This window comes from Papilio xuthus, unplaced genomic scaffold, assembly GCF_000836235.2.
Source record: "Papilio xuthus unplaced genomic scaffold, Pxut_1.1 DF827714.1, whole genome shotgun sequence".
Lineage (NCBI taxonomy): Eukaryota > Metazoa > Arthropoda > Insecta > Lepidoptera > Papilionidae > Papilio > Papilio xuthus.
The window spans coordinates 2118975-2140096 of record NW_013530935.1 but is presented as its reverse complement, the minus strand read 5'-3'; the positions used below and the strand labels follow the sequence as shown (position 1 = coordinate 2140096).

Genomic DNA, 21122 nt, shown 5'->3' with positions numbered 1-21122 from the left:
TAATACAGATTAAACTAAGAAACAATAACTAACATAATTTACCATTTATGGTTAATTTGGATAATCTAGTGAAAGTAACATTATTTTTTTTTAATATCTAAGTTTACTTGAACAATGAAATCTTTATTCCAGCGTTTTAATAAACGACATACAAACAGGTTGCACAATTCTATATTCGTTGAAAACTAACGAAATTGTTCACAAGAATGGTATATAATTTGCGTCTATGTCTGCACCCGAGTGGGAAGGTAACATTTGTAATTTCATAAGTAATCATTTCGTAAGTGGCACTGGAGCGAGCAATAAACAACGTTGGCGTTATGGTAATTGCAAACGTTCAAGTTCATAGCCCTTTGTTACACAGGCGTTAGACAAGTATAGTTATCTCTATGTATTTAAATATTACCAACTAGCTGCCGCCCGCGACTCCGTCCTCGTGGAATATTATTAATTTTTCTCACCTTTTAAACCTTCCCTAGACCTCAACGAACATTTCAAGACCAAGATAACATAAATCCGTTCAACCATTCTCGAGTTTTAGCGAGACTAACGATCAGAAAATGATTTGATTTTGATTTTGATGATCCTATCCGTGTTATCCAATCTTAATGGGAGTGAAATTGATTTCACCTTTAAATATATGGCTATTAATGTGGAAGGTTTCAAATTTCAAAGACGTTTACCATAACTACTGAATCATAAAAAGATCCATTTCAAAGTTATATATAACTCGGTCAGAGAAAACAGAACAATCAATGCAAATAACATCAATCGATTAAATCCGAATTTATGAATATTACACACATGGTGTTCTGAAATAAAGTAAACGTGATTATAATTATAACGCAACTTCAAGCGAGGGTCGAATGAAAGCGAAGCTTATTTTAAACTGTGTATTCGAGAACACATTATCACAGAAACCTAACCTATGTAAAGTTTATACATGTATTTACGTTGTTGATAGCGATAAACCATTTTTTAGTAGGAAACAATTAAGCTATTTGAGCCTCCTATATCCTAAATTTTTGTTTGTTTGTCTGTCCGCAAGTCTGCTTTAATTTCGGTAAAGCCGTTTTAACGGCTACAAAGATTTTAACGGGAATAATGCACGCAGGCATACTATATGCTTATTTTCTTTTAATTCCGCGCTAGTAAATATGATTTAAACTAACTCAAAAATATACTTTTAAGACAATTTTCCACGACACAATTTATTGTAAGAGTCTAATTTCAAGTTCAAAGTGAATAGAAAACGAAACAGCTAAAATAATAAATATGATTTAGGAAAGAAAAGAAAGAATTCCATGAACTTTGTGAAGTTACAGGCAGTAATAAAATATGTAAACAAACACCAAAATACACTTATAGGGAAGTCGTGAAACAAAATGTACCATGACTAAGATTTACTGGCCAGCGCTTTGATGTATCACACATAAGTAAACCAGCATTATGGCAGACAAAACCGGTTACAAAGACATCTAAGGGACCGCCAATGTTCAGTTCCAATAACCGATAGTTTTTCCGAATCTGTTTAACCCCTTTAAAGAATAGCTATATTCCTGTATATATATTTGAAGGTCATCTTATAAAAACATCTCGATGTTGTTTTTATGTCTGAATTCTATTAAAATCAAATCGTGCCTTAATCTCGCAATAAAATTTCATTACTGCAAGCGAGCTGTCCATTCACACACTTAGCGAATTACAAAACTGGGTCAGCGTAAATCACAATGGTACTAAAGATAGGCCAAATCTATTTCAACTAGACATTCGCTCTCATGGAGCTAATTAAGGGCAAGCACCGACTGCGGAGTTATGGCCGCAACTTGTGAATATGTTACCAGCAAATCCAGAACTCCGCCTTGTTGTAATTTGCCTAGCGAAAATGTAAAGACTGGACAAATTGTATGTAAAACGAATTCATTTACAAATTGACGTGTTTTGACCCTATCACATTTCGACAGTTTGTAAAAGTGACACTTCATTGGTTATAATTTTTGTGCAACCAATAAAGAATCGTGAAACACTGATGACAAAGACAGTGAACTAATTATTTAGCCTTTACAAAGAAATGCAAGTTGCCATGATTTCCTAGGCAAATTTTAAACAGGCGGCGTTCACGATTTGCCAGTAACATGGTAGTGCGGTGTGTAATGTATTGATGCAGTGTTATTGCACACTATAAATTCCCTCCGAACTTGGTAGCGAGTAATCGGAGCTTATTTATGGGATGCTTCGGCGCCGTTTACCGTCGAGTCCAATATTCTTGTACAAATTACTATGGTTAGGGTTGCCAATTTATAGCAAATCGTTGAAGTTTTGTGTCTAAAAGTAACCCTAAAAATTGTAAATAAAAAGAAAAAAAGCATTGGCAGCGATCGCTTGGCTATTTCAGCGTATTTAGAGGGGCTAGAAAAAGTGAATTCATTTACTTTCCATTTATCTAGCTCCCCTGGTCACCGCTAGCTTATTTGTCACCTTATATTATAAAAAAGGCGCGGAAAAGAAACAAGATAAATTATGCCAAAGATAGAAAACATGTTGTAAACTAGAAAAAAGTAGAAACTATAATACTATGATAAAATAAATAATGCAGATGTAAATCTTAATGTGCGTTAAAACAGGTACGATATATCATACAGTTTAATATCAACCATATTTTAATCCAATAAAGTGCACATTACTCTGACAAAGAATGTGGGTTATGGGAAACATTTCATGTCGGCAGCTTATCATATGTCACCGCGGAGAAGACTGTCACACTTGAATGATGCATTGACACACCTACTTCTATTTACGTGTACTATGAATGGGCATGTTTCTTTACATTCATTTTAACATGTTTACGTATAATTTATTACGCTTTATATCTTAATCGTAGACAAATGACAGTCTGTCTTTTATGCGAAGTATTTTTCTTGCGAGGTTTTATATGTGTTATTTTCACAAAGTTTAGAAAGTAATTATATTTAAATCGTTTAGTCAATTTACTGTCGTAATATGGTAACACCAAGATTCATAACCCTTATTGTGGCAAGATTTCTTTTTTGAAGAAAAGCAAAAATGAAACTTAAAAAAAAATAAGTTAAAAATTATTTTATAGTGATCGTATATTTTTATAAAGTTTTATGTATGGTATACTATACAAAATGAACATAAGGGTTAATACAGATATTATGTTTGTGAGATATGTTTCGACCGTTTACAGCGTATACAATTGTGCCAAAATATCGTCAATTCAAACAGCTTAATCGTGGTAAAAATTCCATTTCATATGGACAGAATACTAGTAAAAACTATGAAAGTTCAAAGTATATCTTATTACCGATAAAACACAATTTTAAAACTTAGTCATACGGTTTATTTCTCATATAGAGGTCGACTTCGCCTGCTTAGAGTTGTAAAAATAGTCTATAATATGACTGTATGCATCAACTACTTTGAAAGTTCCGTCAAAATCAGTCCAGCAGTTTTTTTATAAGATGCGCTGCCAGCTTTTAAGTAGATGATACGCGCTCTTCTTGAAAGACCCTAAGTAGCGATTTGGAAATACCGCCGAGGATAGAGCTTTCCACAACGCAGCTGTGCGAGGTAGAAATTCGTGAAAATTTACTTTGTCTACTGCCCACTTTGAGAATAAATATTTTTTTAGCGCCCTCATATTTTCCCATATTTAAAAACCACTATAACTTTTAATTAAATTAATTAATTATTGTGACCTATATATGTATATTAACGGACAATTCTAAACGAAACTTTTACTACAACCCGCAACTTGAGACGTGCAGCGCCCACAAGGGGGCGTTATCGCCCACTTTGGGAAAGACTAATCTAGATGTTCCTTCAATCAGACAGTTTCCTAAGAAGGGAGTCGTTATAACGCTATAAAATAACGTATAGTTAAACATATGACGTACCTGATGTTCCCTCAGTTTCCTGAGCAGGTCGTGGTATGGCTGAGCGCGGGCGGAGAGCGAGGGCGGCGGCAGGCGGCCCTCCATCACATGCAGCCAGCGTCGCAAGCAACGCAGCTCGTGTGCCGGGTCTGCACAGTATAGGATGCAATTATATCTCTCACTAACGCTCATACTTTTCTCGTTACATGATAACAAAGATAATACTAGAGGAATTGTCAAATTCATTGCCAGTTTTTTAAATCAATACTGTAACATCTGATAATAATAAGTGTCTCAGTACAGAGGATATTTAATGATCAAATAGTAGGTAGATTAATATAACAGGTTCGTAATGTCTTTACAAATAAATCAGTCCACCCGTTGACCCCGCCTTTTATTGACGTTCCTTACAAATACAAATAATTTCAATACCTAACTAATATACTTATATATTTCTATACAGCTAATTTAATTGAATTTAATGTCGATTGTTAATTTCATTTAAATAGTTTTTTTACAAACAAATTATCTGTATCTTTTAAAATTTATTTTAAGAACAATGCATGAATATTCCATTTAAATAGTCAAATTAAATCAATTATTCTAACTTTCAAACAAAGTTATTAATTATTTAAAAAAAAATCTATTAGAACAACTTATATAAGAAAAAAAATTACAATTATATACTATTAATAAACTGAACTACATAAAACATCGTCTCGTTTGATTTCAAATAAATGAACTCCTCACCAACAGTATCGGAGCAGTCTCCTTCCCTCTGCTGCTGCTCAGGACTAAGCAGGAGTCGGAGACTCTCCCATTTTACATTCAGATGTTCCATTCGCCATGTTACCTGTATCAAAAAAAATCAAACTACAGAACGTACACAGGGCGATTATCTTATAGAAATACTAGCTATCGCACGCCACTCCGTCCGCGCGGGATTAAAATATATATTAAGCGATTATCAGACCCTACTGTATATGAATATAAAATTTATTAAAAATAAGTGAAGCCGTTTTGGAGTATTGTAACCAACATTGTGACACGAGATTCTTTCATATAAGTTGTATATGACAATTAACAAGGAAAATTCAGCATTCAAACACTAACAGATATTGGTAGAGTAGTATTAGATAGAAATCATTAAATTACGCCAACATTTTTAGTTAAAAACTGCATGTTTTTTTTATTCTCTTCAGATCGAAGCACGACTACACACATTCTTTTTCAAAACAAACTATATAGAACACGCTAATACATTTTTAAACATAAAACAATAACTACTATTTCATTCCTAAGGTTTATCCTAACAGCTTAACTGTGCGTAAACAGGACTGTTAGTCAGACGACACAACCACAAACTGTTTCGTATTTTCCTCTTACTAAAATCATGTATTAAACATAATTATTGTTCCTCAATATCAAAATACTTCTCTAAAATATACTACCATACTTATATAAGTTTTAAAAGAGAAAGACAAGAATATGTTTTAAATTATTCAAACTTTCGTGAGACATTCTACTAAACTGATATATAAACACGGCTGAACACTCACGTATATACGTCCGGTGGCGGCACCGACTAGTTTCGAGCCCATCGGGGGCCCTTCATCAGGATGAGTGGCACTAGTATTATTTCGCGGACGCGGCCCGTCGCTCACCAGTGAGAAGAATATGTTTTAATACAAGTATGAGAAATTTATCGACAAAGCGCTCACCTCAGCACCGGCCTCCGGTATTCTATCCAGTATAGCAGACGCTTGCTCCACAAATTTGACACGACGATGTTCCACTGATACCAGCTCGGCCATGCGACTCTGTAAGGACAAAATGTCAATTAAGGCAACATATTTCAAATACCACGACTACACAAAAGGCAAATGTAAAGTCGAACTAATTCATCTGAAGAGGAAAGAAAAGGACGGGAAGAGGAAGTGGATTTGAATTGTAAATATCCACTTTCTGTTATTCCCATCCTCTGTCGCTTAAATTTGTATGCCTTTATAATTACTGAAAAAATAAAACAAGTAGAAGAGATGGAAAGTCTGATTTAAATGCTCATCAAAACATCGCTATTTAATCATAGGTTGATTTGAGGATACGAGCTGCACAGCACCGTAAGGAGTGGTGAGGAAGTAAAGAGACCTAATCCAGAAATGGATGGGTGACAATAGACTTTATGATGATAATTATTTGTGGTCTCACTTTTTCGGCCACAAAATTCAAAACTTTGTTCATTTCAAGTGCAGTTATATTAAAAATGTATATGACAATTCTAACACACCTTCCTCAGTTTCCTACTGGACAGATTCTCCGGACTAGAGTATATCTCCTCCTGCACATGTGTCAGCCACTGACATAACTCTGTAAACTCAGCAACCAGCTGGCTGAGTGACCACTGTCGGTTGGCGCCCGACGTCGGATTCAGTAAGCGAGGACCTTGTGAAGTCCAGTTGTGCGATAGTAACTCGCCATTTGCCTCCTGGAATGAAACATTTACATAAAACAACAATATAATAAAATCTATAAACCAGATGGGTAGGCAGAGACCACGGGCTTCCATTTAGCACGCTCTTTTTGTTCTTCTACATTCATACATGCTCCTCGGTTTTAAATATCAATTTATTTATTCTTTTAATAGATTATAAAAATGTGTTAATCATGTGCCAGTCACTTATTCTATCGCAATAAGGTTAGATATTAATATTCTAAAAGTCGATAGGTAAAAACAGTTCGATGCATATTTGATATTTCTGTAAACAGGCTAGTGCGTGGTTTAAATTCATCGTTTTTGTTTACGATAATAGATGGCGCTGTAAACAATAATTTCAAATAAGTCATTAATTTTTTTATCAAAACAACCACTTTTGCCGGCAGTAATGAAAGTCTTCTATTAATTAACACTCCCTACTTTTACATTTAAACATCTACTTGTTTACGCAAAAATTACTTTTAAGAAGAGTTTTAAAATCCTACAAGTCATATTGATTCATAAAAATTGAAAGTAGACATATTTTGAGTGAATAATATTCCACAGAGTTTTGTAAAGAAGTAAACTAAGAATGTGTCTGATCCTTATAGATAGCACGTAAGAATGCAAAGCTGTTGATAGTGTGTACCGCCGCCAACAGTACTCTTGCTGTCAAGGTTACGACTATGTCTGTTAGACGTTATGTTGAAGCTAGTGTGAACTGACCCTGCAGCTGTCAATGATCTGGTTATCCATGATGTAATCATAGTGATGCTGCAGCAGCGGCCAGAGGTCGTCACCAGCGCTACCACCACTCGCCGCCGAGCCCCAACTGCGCCGCCAGGCTTCACGGCAAGGCTCCTTCCTGAAATATATATGAAACAAATATACTGATTAACTTTGGGGAAACTTTTATACCACAAAAACTATTAAGTAAAAAAGAATTTACACATTTCTAAACTGTGGGTTTCCATTGTGGATAGACTTGTTTACAAACATATTGCCATATCTTTCTTTGTGTCCGAAAACACGGAGACAACAATATATATCAAAACAAGTGTCGGAGCAGTTGAAAAAGTACAGGAATCCAATGTACAATAATTCGATCTCACCTCTTCTTAGTAAGGCTATGGTATGGCCGCTCTAGTTGGTCGCAGCGGCCGCCAGTGGGCGCGGCTGCGCTCCTCAGAGATGACAGCGAGAAACTGCTCTTCATTGCAGAATGCTCGAAACCTGAAATACCAATTGTATCACATCAATAACACAATCAAGTAATACTAAAGGACAAGAAGATTGTTAAAGTAGTAACTTTTCCAAGTACACAATTAGGTAACAAATCTTACTAATATTATAAATGAGAATGTTTAAATGGATGGATGGATACCACTGACATTTGGCATAAATGTAGTGCAGTATGAGGTCTGGAAGAACACATAGGCTACTAATTAAGTTTTTTTTTAATTCCGCGCTTTGAGTCGCGGGAGACAGCTAGTACTAACTATGCGAGTGAAATGTTGAAATAATGAGAATATTTGTAGTACAACGCGCAATATTATAATAAATAATAACTCCAAAATCGTACACTGAATTTCAATCGCAATTAGATTAATTATCACTCAAGTTTATCGTCAAAACAAAGATTTACATTTGTAACATTCCTAATTGTATATGCATTTACTACTCCTACCTTATAAGATCTTATAATACCTAGAATTGGACCTCACAAATATCCCACGCAATAAAACCCACTATCAACTTATAACAAAAAGGGACAACCGAATGTTGACTTGAACCTGTGTTCTAAGAATAACAGCAATCAATAGAACAGTACGAGTGTTTCGAGATTTGTTGACTCCGATAGTGATCGTCTATTCCAAGAATAACATTTTAAAGCTGAATATAATAGCCGTTATAAAACGACAAGTGATAAATAAGGAATTTTAATGTACACCAAAAGTAAAGAACATTTGTTTGGATTATTGTAAGATAAACTTAGATCTTAGAAATGAACAGAAAGAATTTATTACTTAGTCACAGTTAAAATTAAATGATTCTTGTTGCACTCAGAGTTATTGAGTACAAAAAAGTTCGTTTAGTATAGATAACACACTAAGCGATCGTTTAAATCTTACTATATTACTAATCTTACTTAAAGTTATAAATGCGAATGTTTGAATAGATGGATAAATGGATGTTTGTTTGAAAGTATCTCCAGAAAAGCTGCATGAATCTAGCTGAAATTTGGCATAAATGTAGATGTAGACACTTAGGCTACTAATTTTTTATTTTTTTATTTAACGCAAACTGAGTCGCGGGCGCCAGCTAGTATTGATATAAAATTCCGGAGTCGTCGTTAAACATCTAATAGTAATAACTTAAAAAATTGTCCTAAATATATAGCAGATTTTTTTATCTCGTGCAAAACGATTTGTTGTAATCGTGACCGTGTTACGTTTAAATGTTTCTCAGTTAACTTGAGATGACAATGGCGGGCAAAGTTTATGTGACGTAAAATTATCAAAGTTATGCAACTCTATTGTACTCAGTTATGCGAACTTCGAACGACGCGTTTAAGTTAGCGTCTTTATTCTTTTGTTTTCAATATAACGGTAATACAAATTATAGTCAATAAGCGAGAAACTACTATAAGTTATAAGAAGTAGAGAGAAACCTCTATTAGTGATACAAATATAGCGTTCTCTATCTATCTATCTATCCCTTGTTCTCTTGCTTATTCAAGTTGGACTGTATATGCAAAATTATTTTTGACTTACATGTACACAGAAAATTAAGGATTATATGTGTAAATTGTGTACCTAGGTGTATGAGATCTTTTAAAAACCATTAAAAGCGTAAAAAATAAGTAAATCAAGAGCTAAGACTGTCAGCAAAGCTACATTAGCTAGAACTAAAATAAAAAAGTAATATACTCACTCGCAGACATCTTGTTTTTTTCGTTTTACTTCGGGAGCAACTAAAATAATCAATTTATTGCTAAATTAATCTTAGCATTCCCGAGTTCGTTTTCTACTCTCTATCAATTCCTCTTTATTCTTTGTACTTCAGCAGTTATTTCAATATCAACTCCATGTATATAATGTTTAAGTCTAAATTGCTTCGTGTTTAAAAGAACTACAGCGACTAGATTCGTTTTTTTTTCTTTAAATAATAATGTATAATAAATAAATGTATTGGTCTTGATCATGTAATCTTGTCAGACTCATGAATTTGAAGAGTGCGTTTGTTTGTTTTGGTTCAATGGTCGGTGGTCACATTTTGGGTTCTGGGCGCCCCCTTTGCCTTTTCCGATAGCAGTCGTCTCTCGGCCAGTTCTGGAAATAAAAAAAATAACGTTAAAAATACACTATGTAAGAACAATCAAAGAAAACATCAAGAAACAAAACAATTGGCAATGCTAAGAACGAATTTCACGAATATTGATATGAAAAGCCATTTTAATAGACGAACAATCGTGCGTAAAATTTATATCATACAATCTATCACAACGATAAGAACATATGAAATGAGCATAATGATTTATGACCAAACCGACATCACTCAATCTTACATATCTTACACGGTAAAGAACGTTTCACTTTCACCTAAATAAGAATCAATAGATCGTTTTCACTTACAAGGGCATACAAAGTTACAAAAGAAAGTAACAGTGGAGACTCGTGATGCAATTTTCTCATTTTCACACCGATTTGCCGATTTATATGACAAATCGACAACGCACGAACCAATGTTGCTAGCGGCGAAGCTATTTAAGGTAATAGTCCATAAGAGATAAACGGTATATCTCGATATTTTACAGATTGTATCATTACTTTATTTATGATACTACTAGCAGTCGCCCGCGACTCCGTTCGCGTGGAATTAAAAACAAACGTAATTAGTAGCCTTTGTGTTCTTCCAGACTATGTATGCCAAATTACATCGAGATCCATTCAGCCGTTCTGGAAATACGCCCCCTTGTGGGCGCTGCAGGTCTCGAGTTGGGGGGTACAGTAAAAGTTTCGTTTAGAATTCTCCGTTAATATACACACAATAATTAATTAATTTAATTTGAAGTTATAGTGGTTTTTACATATGTGAAAATATGGGGGCGCTAAAAAAATATTTATTCTCAAAGTGGGCAGTAGACAAAATAAGTTTGGGAACCACTGCACTAGACCGTTGTTAAAGAAACAACTTGTAACTATAACTCGTTCTAACTCACGTCGTTTCAATACATAACCACATGTAACTAAGGAGTTCTATTCATAATAATGTAACGGAAACAAACTACTCAATACTGATAGAAATTACGATAATGACCCTAACGGATTTAACAAAGAACAGTCAACAGTGTATAGAAAAAGCGTTGGTTCTCACGTACCCACTGATTCTAATGGATGATGACAGCTATTATGATAAGGTTGGCATTGCGCCCACCTCGAGCTGTTATTGATTATGTTTATGTTACTGCATTTAAGATAACCACATCTTGTATGCACATTAACTGATTAACGGAAATAACTCGTTATAAAAGTGATAGCTGTTTTGTAAAAAAAAAATACCTTGGTATCAATACTAATATTATAAAGAGGAATGATTTGCATTGCTTAGGTTCCGAAAAAACTAAAACAATTTGAAAAATTCTTACACTTTTAACGTTACGAAGCTAGACTATCCCCGGGTGACATGGGCTACTAGATTTTAATTTTTTAAATCAAAATTTTCGAGTGGAACAATTCGCGGTATACTGCTTGTTATTTATAAAGCGTAAAACAAAGATCTTTAAACTATCAAAGAGATTTTAATAATATTATCCAATACATGTGGAATATTATGGAAAGGAATTAGCAACATTCGTTATTCTTCCGACGAACGCCTGGCAAGTAGATCACGTGTTATAAACTAAATTATAGTAACTGTTTAATATTTAACAGTGGTAGAGCCCGCTTTAACATCTTCGCACGGCTTCGGTGAAATACCACGACCATACAGAAGACAGGCGTCAAGTGGAAGGAATTCCGCGTTTCGTCTGATGAGTGTGCGTCCCGGAGGCCTAATTTAGTACTGTTTCCCCTCCCACCCTTTTTCTTATAAGGAAAGGATGGGACGTGGAAGTAGACTTTCCGGATGAAAGAATGTATGGCAAGGAAAGATATTTTCTTTCTGTGCATCCTCTCCTCCGTCGATTAAAGGTAGGCAACGTATATGCAATTGCGTTCGTCTATGGGCAACGGTCACTTCGCTCTTTCGGCGATTTTAGGTGACCGCTCGCTCGTTTGCCACCGTATGATATATAAAAAACTTTTTGTATAACAGATAACAAAAATCATAACAATCAAATAACAAAACACGAGGAAGAAAACATATGAACAATGTAACCTAAGGAAGCCAAAGTCATTAATTTAAGAGCACACTTAACTCAGTTAAGTAGAAAATTAGAACTTTCTAATAACCTGTAAGAACACAGGGAAAGGGTCCAATTGACCCCCAACAGATCTTGTACAACCCTTCCAATACCTTCACGGTAACGGTATGCGCGTCGAAGTTTAAATTTATAGCTTTGATAAGTTACTACGTGACTGTTGGTGTGTTTAGAGCGTAGTAAAACACGAACGGTTGGAACTGCAGCTAACACGTCTAAGCTACTTATTAATGCAAATACGACCTCAAAAACCACAAACAACCTAACAACCAAATTTGATAATAAAAATTTATATGTCATAGATAATAAAAGAACTTTATATTAAGAAAATAAACATAGAAAAAAAAGTGAATTGGGTTAGAGAAAGTTAACATATTGACTCAAATGTTTAAGGAAATTACTAACGAATGTTACGGACCACACGGGTAATAATGATGGATGACTTGTTTAATTTGAACCGTACAATAATTACGTCCTTTTCTATTCATAAAGTAATACCGTGCCAAATCATAAAACATACATAAAAAACTAAAGACTCATTCAATGCTTTCGTTTTATAAAAAAAAAAGTTAATAACAAAATGATTGCTATGGGAATTAAAATTTACTTATTATTTGTTTTTTAGATAAAATTAAGTGAAAATTGATTGTTTTCCCAAGGCAGAGGAACATCTTTGCAAACATAGACTATCCGATGTTACACCAAAGAAACAGTTAGACAATATATAATTAAACATGTGTTTTAACCTTTTGACCGCCGCTGATTAATATTATGGACGTCAACTTGATTTGCAAGAGAGATAAAGGACAATATTTTTTTGTAGTTTTTTTTTCTAGGAATTATCTGCGATCAGTATTTAGGACTTTAAAAAGATGTGAAGAAAGAGTAATTTTTTTTAGAATATTTTCTCCATCAAGAAAACTTCTTTTATGTCAATGGGTATCATTTATCATATTATGGTGGTGGTGGTCATTTCTTGATAATGACATCGGGGTCATCATTTGAAAAAATTAACATATGATTTAATGTGCAACGGTAAAAGATGAAATATTTCCAATTATGTATTCAAATTCCAAAAGGTATTTGTTACGTGAGAGAATTTGAAAAGGTGATAAAGCAGCTGACCATTGACATATTTTTAGAATGTTTATACAAGAATTTTTATAGTAACACTAGCTGTCGACCGCGAATCCGTCCACGCGGAATTAAAATAAATCTTGATTAGTAGCCTGTGTTCTTCCAAGACTATGTTCTACATCTATGCCAAATTTCAACGGAATCCGTTCAGCCGTTCTGGAGATACGTTCAAACAAATAAACATTCGCATTTATAATATTAGTAAGAAGTAAGATAGCTTTACTTACAATAAAAAACTCAATAAGTTTTGAAAGCATTGGACTGATTACAGTAAGGTAAATGAGTACCCCAGTTTCTAACACGCCCAAAACTGTTCTTCACTAAAGGAACTTGACGTCGGGAATGGTTTCTAGTTGTAGTAAATTTTAAATTCAACTTAATAGTGCAGTAGTATACTAGTATAACAAAGTAGGCAAAGCGTGTCAGGCAGGTACAGGTGCAGCGCATGTTTACGATCCGGTTATCGACCAAAACGTTTTGTAGACGGCAGTACGCTATCGAGGCCGCGAATAGCGCCCAATGCACTTTATGCCACTTTCATACGAAGGCAGCCTACAGAGCAATAGGGAATAACAGTACTACTATTGTTAGAATGTACTCTTTTCCTAGAAATGCAGACACCTGTACTTATACTTATTCTCATTCCTTATATTCTCTTTAAAACAACAGAGTCAACTATATGTGTCAAAACAACTTTCTTTCCCGTCATTTTCCGCAGTTACTGTCAAAACAATACTGTTCTGTTTTGCGGATCTGTGTGTTCAAACAATAGCAATACTGCACTGTCATACTGTTCTGCGTCACTGTTCTGTCTTCCTGTACATTCAGCATTAAAAGGAAACGACACAGCGTTCAAGGTACCACCAACAAAACTCGTAATAATAATGAAAGGTATCATTTTAACATTTAATATTTCCACTATCTTAATTTACGATCAATTGCCAATTATTGCCTTTGTATTGTAAAAAGCTTAAGGATAAATTAAACAACCAACAGGAAACTTGACTAATCTTTGATTTCTGAGACCAAAATTCTATAAACAATATTGTCAGCTATATTTTGTCAAAGTATGATAGGGGTTATGTTTTAAGCCAGGATTTTGGTCTCAGAAGCCTACTGTTAGTACGTAAACTTTTCCATTGAAAATATGCTCCAATACTCTTCATTATAATGCTGTCTTGGTTGGTCATAATGAAACAAATATTTAAAATACATCCAACACAAGGTCGTTGGTTTTTGCGATAAAAAAATTGAATACGTTAACACTGTCCTATTTAAATTTTATGTAATTTTAAGCCTACATACTCGTAGGCCTTAGCACGAGATAAGATAATTGAGGCATTTTTGTGTGAAAAATTTACAATCAACCTTATCTTCACAGATATGTACTATTATATCTATTTCTTTTTGGCATATCATATGCCAAAACTATAATTATAAACAGAATTTAATCCCTCCGATCAATCTAAATAAAAAGCAGTCAAATGCATTCCTAAAGATTCATCTCTCACAAAGCGAGCAGTCATCAACGGTACACGTAACATGCGAAACGAATCCTAACGCTCTCACGAACAAAAAACAAGCTCTTTTTATTGTAAAAAATGTCAAGAACGACTCTCCAACCTTATTACAAACGGTTTGTTACAATTCCTAGAGTTTGTGCTTTATTTTGATTTGACAAGGTCACAACTTTTACTGTAGCAATCGTTGGTTTCTGAGACCAAAATCTTGTTAATCTTACTAATATTATGTATCCGAATGTCTAGATGGATGGATGTTTGAAGGTGCAGAATGGCTCAACAGATTTTGATGAAATTTGGCCTACATGCAGAACATATTCTGGAAGAACACATAGGCTACTTATTAAGATAAATATTGTTATATCTGTTTTGTTTAAAATAATGAGAGGAATGACGATATATTTTATATAGTAATATTAAACAAAGGGTAAAAAGGAACAACAATAGTTTTGTATTTTGTCAGAATTAACCGTAGACATACCAGAACAACAATTTGAGAATATCGTACTATGTAAGTTACCAAATCATGTTCGAACATGTTAATTAAAATCTATTCAAATTCAAGCTTATAAATGTTTAATGCCAACCATCAATGGTCTTTTACATCAATAGTGTATTGAAAATTAATTTCGATTTCGATTGAGATATGCCTAACTATCGGCGCACTTTCCCTTATGTGACATAATAGAGCTGGCATACGATAAGACAAAGCTTGTCGCAATTTGTCATGTTCGATTTCTTCGACTCGGATAAAATCTTCAATTTCAATGCAATAGGTCGTTATTAGAAACATTACATAGATACAATCGATGATAGGCTATTTTAAATGTTTCAGATTTTGTAGACGATAGGCCCCGAGCAACATGTTACGATAAGTAATATTTTCATATTAGAAACCTTTAATTATTTTTTTCTGGCAGATTCAAATGGTTTCATTGTTATTTATGACCAGTCTTAAAAGAGTGAAATTAAAAATACAATAAATAATTTTCAATAAATTTCAATTCGAACGGATTCGAATCAATGCATGCGTGAATCGAAACGCATATTCGAATTTCTGCAATTAACAGCTTATTTCCAAGTATTGGAATTATAAAATTAGTCACAACTAAGTAGCAATTTCGTTCCTAATTTAAATTTGTTATACCTACGTGATAAAAGAACCGATAAGTATTGTCAAAATACATATGAACATATTGTAATGCATAGATTAATCTGAGCTGTCGTCGTCGAGTCACGCTTGAAGAATAATTAAGTAGAACAATAGATCAATGTCCGGTGCAACGAACGATCGTTCGGACTTATAGCTATGCACGCGACTTTGTAAAGCAAATATTCTATTAAGTCATTTAACCATTATGTAATTTTTAATCTACACTGTCATTTTAGGTTAAATAGGTATATCATTGAAAGTGCTGATAATAGTAATTTTTATATCATATTAACATTAAAACCTAATTATAACTCTCTTGTAAACGCTATTTATTTTTGACATAAACTTTAAAAGATAAATTGAGTCACAAATCTTAGAAAAAAATCCGACACTGTGCCGGTGTACTGGCGCAACACTATTAAAATGTCGACGTTTATGTCCCCTCACTATTCATTCTGACACTTGACTTTGTAACGAAAGCACGTCGTTCGCGCCAAAGGATTTCTAACTAATATATAAAACTAATCAATCATAGTATTGTAAAAACCGCCTTAAGTTTTGTTCTAGTCACAAATAACGAATGTATTTTCATTATTTGATACATATTTAAATTGTAAATTTCTCTCCTCTGCAATTCAATTCATTGACTTAACCATATCATCGTCTTGATGACGTAATATTTGTGAAAAGGGAAATTATTCACACTCACGTGTGTTGTGAACCTAAAATTACTTTCGCTTTAATGTAGTAATCGATTTAGCCGCACAGAATCGATGTCCGATAACTCGGCTTTGATGTATTTTTAATTATATCCAACGGTCATTGTAAAGACCGAGCGTGATCTTCATAAATTATTATAATCTTGTATAGTAAATTAATACGTAATGCAATTGCAATACAATAATTACTTTCACAAATATTTTAATTCGTAATAATTATGTAAAATCAGCTGCAATCTAAAGTATCCGATATCGACACCATTATATGTCGTTTGCTCGTTGTGGAGCGTCGGTGGCTCAGGGGTTTAAGCACTTGACTTATAATCAGCAGGTCCTGGGTTCGAATGTACCAATGTGTTTTTCGATTTCCAATTTACATATGTACATTTATCCGACGTCCTTACGGAGAAGGAAAACATCGTGATGCAACTTCCACATATCGGTGAAGAAAATTCAAAGATATGTGTGAAGTCAACCAACCCGCACTGGTCGTGGTTGACTATAGCCTAGTCACCGTAAGTTAGGGTATGCTCCGAGGCTCTCGGTGGGGACGTATTGTGAGCTGATGATGATGTATGTAGTTTTGGTAATTATGCAAAAAAAAGTAAAACAAGATTAAAATGTACATTACTGTTGGTCATACATATGCCGTCGTCATTTATAGCTTAGCCTAACTGTAGGCTATAGTTGTACATTTAAGTCAAAAGTCAGGCAGAATAAAAGGTACTATGGCCTTTGTAATAAACAAATAAAAAACTCATAAGTTTAGAGAGTTATAACAATACGCAGAGCTTTTACATACAAAAAATTATAAAAGTAAACGTAATTCATAGTCTCAAGACTTGCGTGTTGTAATAAAACCCTAGACTCCACAAAAAAACAATGTTTACTCATTAAACATTACCGAGGGCTTGATGAGCAACCGACTGTAAACTTGAACAATGGATACTTACCATAAAAACAACTCTTAAGGAAATTACACCTTTCTTATTGGAGATAGAGTTTAAAATACAAACACTACGAAAACTACTATCGTATAAAGACTGTGTAATTAGTAACCACACGTGGATTTTACAATTAAGCAATTAAACTTTGATGTCATAATTTTTTAACAAGAACTTTTATAGACGTAGCTAGCTGTTCCAAAACTCATTTTCATATTCCAATAAGTAAGAATAAGAATAAGAATAAATTTATTTCACAAAAACACGTTAGAATAATATACAGTGTAGTATCTTGCAGACCCCGAACTAGGCCGAGCCTGTATCTCGGGGCCTAGGAGTGTAACTCAGAATTGTTAAGTGCTTCTTAATAGAGCCCCTTAGTACAGATTAAGTACAAAGAAGCTACACTAAGGGACTGCAACAACCAAAAAAAATACAAAAAGTTAATAATTTATCGTAAAAGTCATAAATAACAAAGAACACCATAACGAAGTATTTATTCAATAACTAAAAAATCTTTAAGCAATAAGACAAAGAACAGGAAGGTCAAAGATTAACACAACACCTTAGTAAATAGTAAAAAGCCTAAAAAGGGTGAAAGTTCAAAACAAACGAATGAATTATGGCATTGTTAACCGGTCGTCATCGTGTTTACTCCCGGAAATAGTTTCTTGCACGCAAATGCTTTGGTTATTGTTGTAACACAATGATAACTAACAAGGTATTAAATAAAACCACTCTAGTGACATTAGAGAACAAATAATCTTACTAATATTATAAATGCAAATGTTTAGATGGATGGATGTTTGTTTGAAGTATCTCCAGAACGGCTGGTTGTATCTCGTTGAAATTTGCCATACATATAGAACATAGTTTAGAAGAACATAAAGGCTATTAATTTTGCTTTTAATTCCGCGCGGACGGAGTCGCGAGCGATAGCTATATAGTAATATTTGCACATGAAATATGTACAAAAATTTGCTTACTAAACTCCCACATCATATAACCACGGATAAAAGTATGTTAAACTTTATCCAGATTGAATTTCTTACATTTAATAGAGGAATTAAGATTTACGCCATCTTTGGAAACAAGAATAATTTTCACTGTAATGACAAAAATAACAATTATAAGAACACTTGCAATTAACAAACATAACATCAACCGCTTATTTCATCATCAAAACTGCTGGCGAGAATTCGATTGGGCAAATATTTCGCGTGTCAATTGTACAGTCACACGCGACTGCAGACGAATACCGATGAGCTGAGGTTTGGAATTACTTTTTTATGGTAATGTGTCGAAATACCTAATACCCGGAACGCACGGATACAGCCGTAGCGCTACCAAGAAGCGACGAAAACAAAGACTTTGTTTTAATCATTCTTATAATCCAAAAGAAGCATAAGTTAGTTATGACAATCACGACTACATACTTCCTTTTTAACGGTAACGCGGATTCAGACTAACGACGTGTGGAACTAAATAGCTATAACTTTTAAGATTATTATAATTATATTTAGTTTTATATAAGAGCTCGGTGACCTCCCAATCCGGTAACTATAACGAAGTAACAGCCCGAACCTAGGCTCCTGGGGGAGCCCTCGAGTCTTGTTACTCTTAAACGAGGCTCAGGCTAAGCGCCATATGCGCTCGATCACCTCAAGCCCGGTGAAGCTGTAAATGCCTCTTCAAGGCAAACAGTGACTACTCTGTCACAAAAAAAAATTAGATTACATTCCATATGTACATTAATATTCATACATTTATTAGTTTCTGTAATTAAAAAAAAAACAAAATACGACTTAAATACATTTTAAAAGTAAGCTCAGACTAGGCTACAGCCGACATTAGCTTATCTTATAATTACGAGTTAAATATTATCAAACGTGTTTAACAATAGACCATAGAAGTTGTAGTTACTTGTATAGTATGAAGGCCAAAAATTGAGGCATAAATATTAATACGACAAGGAGCACGGCAAGTGAACGTTATAAATTATAAAAGGCAATGTATGCTATATAGCAGTAAACCGGTCATGCAAATAATAATTAACCTCATATATTTTGCATAATAAAAAATAAAACAGTATTAGACAAGAAACACATAGACAAAAGATCGTCACTGTCATTCATTCATACAAAATATTATTGTATCTGCTATCCCCCTGTGAAAATCCTTCCCACGTTGAAATGTGTACGCAATACGTCTTAATATTTTTCTATTATTATTTATACGAAAGTTTAGATGGATGGATATATGTTTGTTAGGAGGTGTAGCATTCGTTGCGTTATTGGCTCGTTGACGTACCGACACGTGTTGCCGGTCCAAAAGTCTGACATCGACTGACGTACCCTCTCTCCGGCATGTACTTATGGTGTGTACGCTCGAGACAAACAACACTACGTTTATGCATACACTACAGAAGGTATTTCCAGAACTGGTCTATGGATTAAATTTGACATAGATGTAGAACATATTTCGAAAGAACACATAAATTACTTATTAAGTTTTATAATTCCGCGCGGTCAGAGTCGACAGCTAGTAAGTTAATAGAATCAAATGTTATATCCTTACACAATTCCATCTCCCTATTTTCATCACAACAAAGCTGTGTCATGTAACACGCATGACAGTTATGATGACTAGTGATGTTCCTGGCATCGTATTACACCTTACGCCGCAATTAAATCCATTGTATCAACCTGCGACCACACAGTTACAACACCCTTACAATTATAAAACAGCTGAGTCGCCGCTGTAACAATACAGTTCATTACAACTCTAACATATACCTACCTATATTTAATTAACTTGTACAAATACAAGCCACACAAACCCTTAATAGCATAGACTACGTATGAATATGGCATAGATTGTGAATAATACATATCTTATTAAAAAAATGCTAAGGTGAAGATCAGTTTTTCCCAAAGTGGGCGATAACGCCCCCTTGTGGGCGCTGCAAGTCTCAAGTTGCGTGTTATAGTAAAAGTTTCGTTTAGAATTCTCCGTTAATATACATATATTGGTCACAATAATTAATTAATTTAATTTGCAGTTATATTGGTTTTTAAATATGTGAAAATATGGGGGCGCTAAAAACATTTATTCTCAAAGTGGGCAGTAGACAAAATAAGTTTGGGAACCACTGGTGTAGATGGATACATGTTTGTTAAAAGGTATCTCCGCAACGGCTCAACAGATCTTAATGAAATTCGACACAGATGTAGAGCATAGTGTAGAAGAACACATAGCAACAAATTTCCTCAAAAATGTCCAAGCGTATACTAGTTGGTATATTTTATGTTTCTACATATAATTCTAGTAAGCTTTATTAATTCAAATACTTTAACACTTTGAGATATAAACTATCATACAAATAATTTAAAGCTTTACCACCATAAGAATACGACTAAGAAAATGTTCTATATTTAAAGAAACATTCACTTGTATAAAGTTACAAATTAGACAAAAAACTGAAACAAGATATGGTATTGTTATCATTCTAGAGAGGTGACAATGTTTTTGCGCACCAAAAAAAACCTACAGACCGGGAGACCGGTAACTATGGCAACGAGTATTCATTCATATCATTCACAGCGCGTAGATTCCATTCACATTGGTATTCCGATCACATCGTCGGCTGTAGGCGATATCTTGCAATGTACTTCCTTACAAAATACATACATATATACTTTACTACAATGCGATAAAGGCTATATTCGCTTGTATTCATCATACTGTGTATAAACATCGTTAGAATTGCCTGGTGTTTTTTGCAGAATTTATCAGTAACTCGGGAACGTAATGTAAGTCAATTTAATGTCGAAAGCTGATTTTATAACCAATGGGCAT

At 34.1% G+C, this 21122-nt stretch overlaps 1 protein-coding gene across 3 annotated transcripts in view; it reads right to left on the bottom strand.

The window, feature by feature from the left end:
- Positions 1-21122, bottom strand: part of klar (klarsicht) — a 209026-nt gene that overhangs the window by 122563 nt on the left and 65341 nt on the right. For all 3 annotated transcript variants that reach the window (XM_013310588.1, XM_013310586.1, XM_013310587.1), the window contains exons 2-8: positions 9304-9701; positions 7482-7602; positions 7096-7234; positions 6184-6381; positions 5618-5716; positions 4647-4749; positions 3918-4045 (exon numbers count right to left, since the gene is read on the bottom strand). In XM_013310588.1, coding sequence (XP_013166042.1) covers positions 3918-4045; positions 4647-4749; positions 5618-5716; positions 6184-6381; positions 7096-7234; positions 7482-7602; positions 9304-9313 — 798 coding nt within the window. In that variant the 5' untranslated portion in view covers positions 9314-9701. The remainder of the gene's footprint in view (positions 1-3917; positions 4046-4646; positions 4750-5617; positions 5717-6183; positions 6382-7095; positions 7235-7481; positions 7603-9303; positions 9702-21122) is intronic.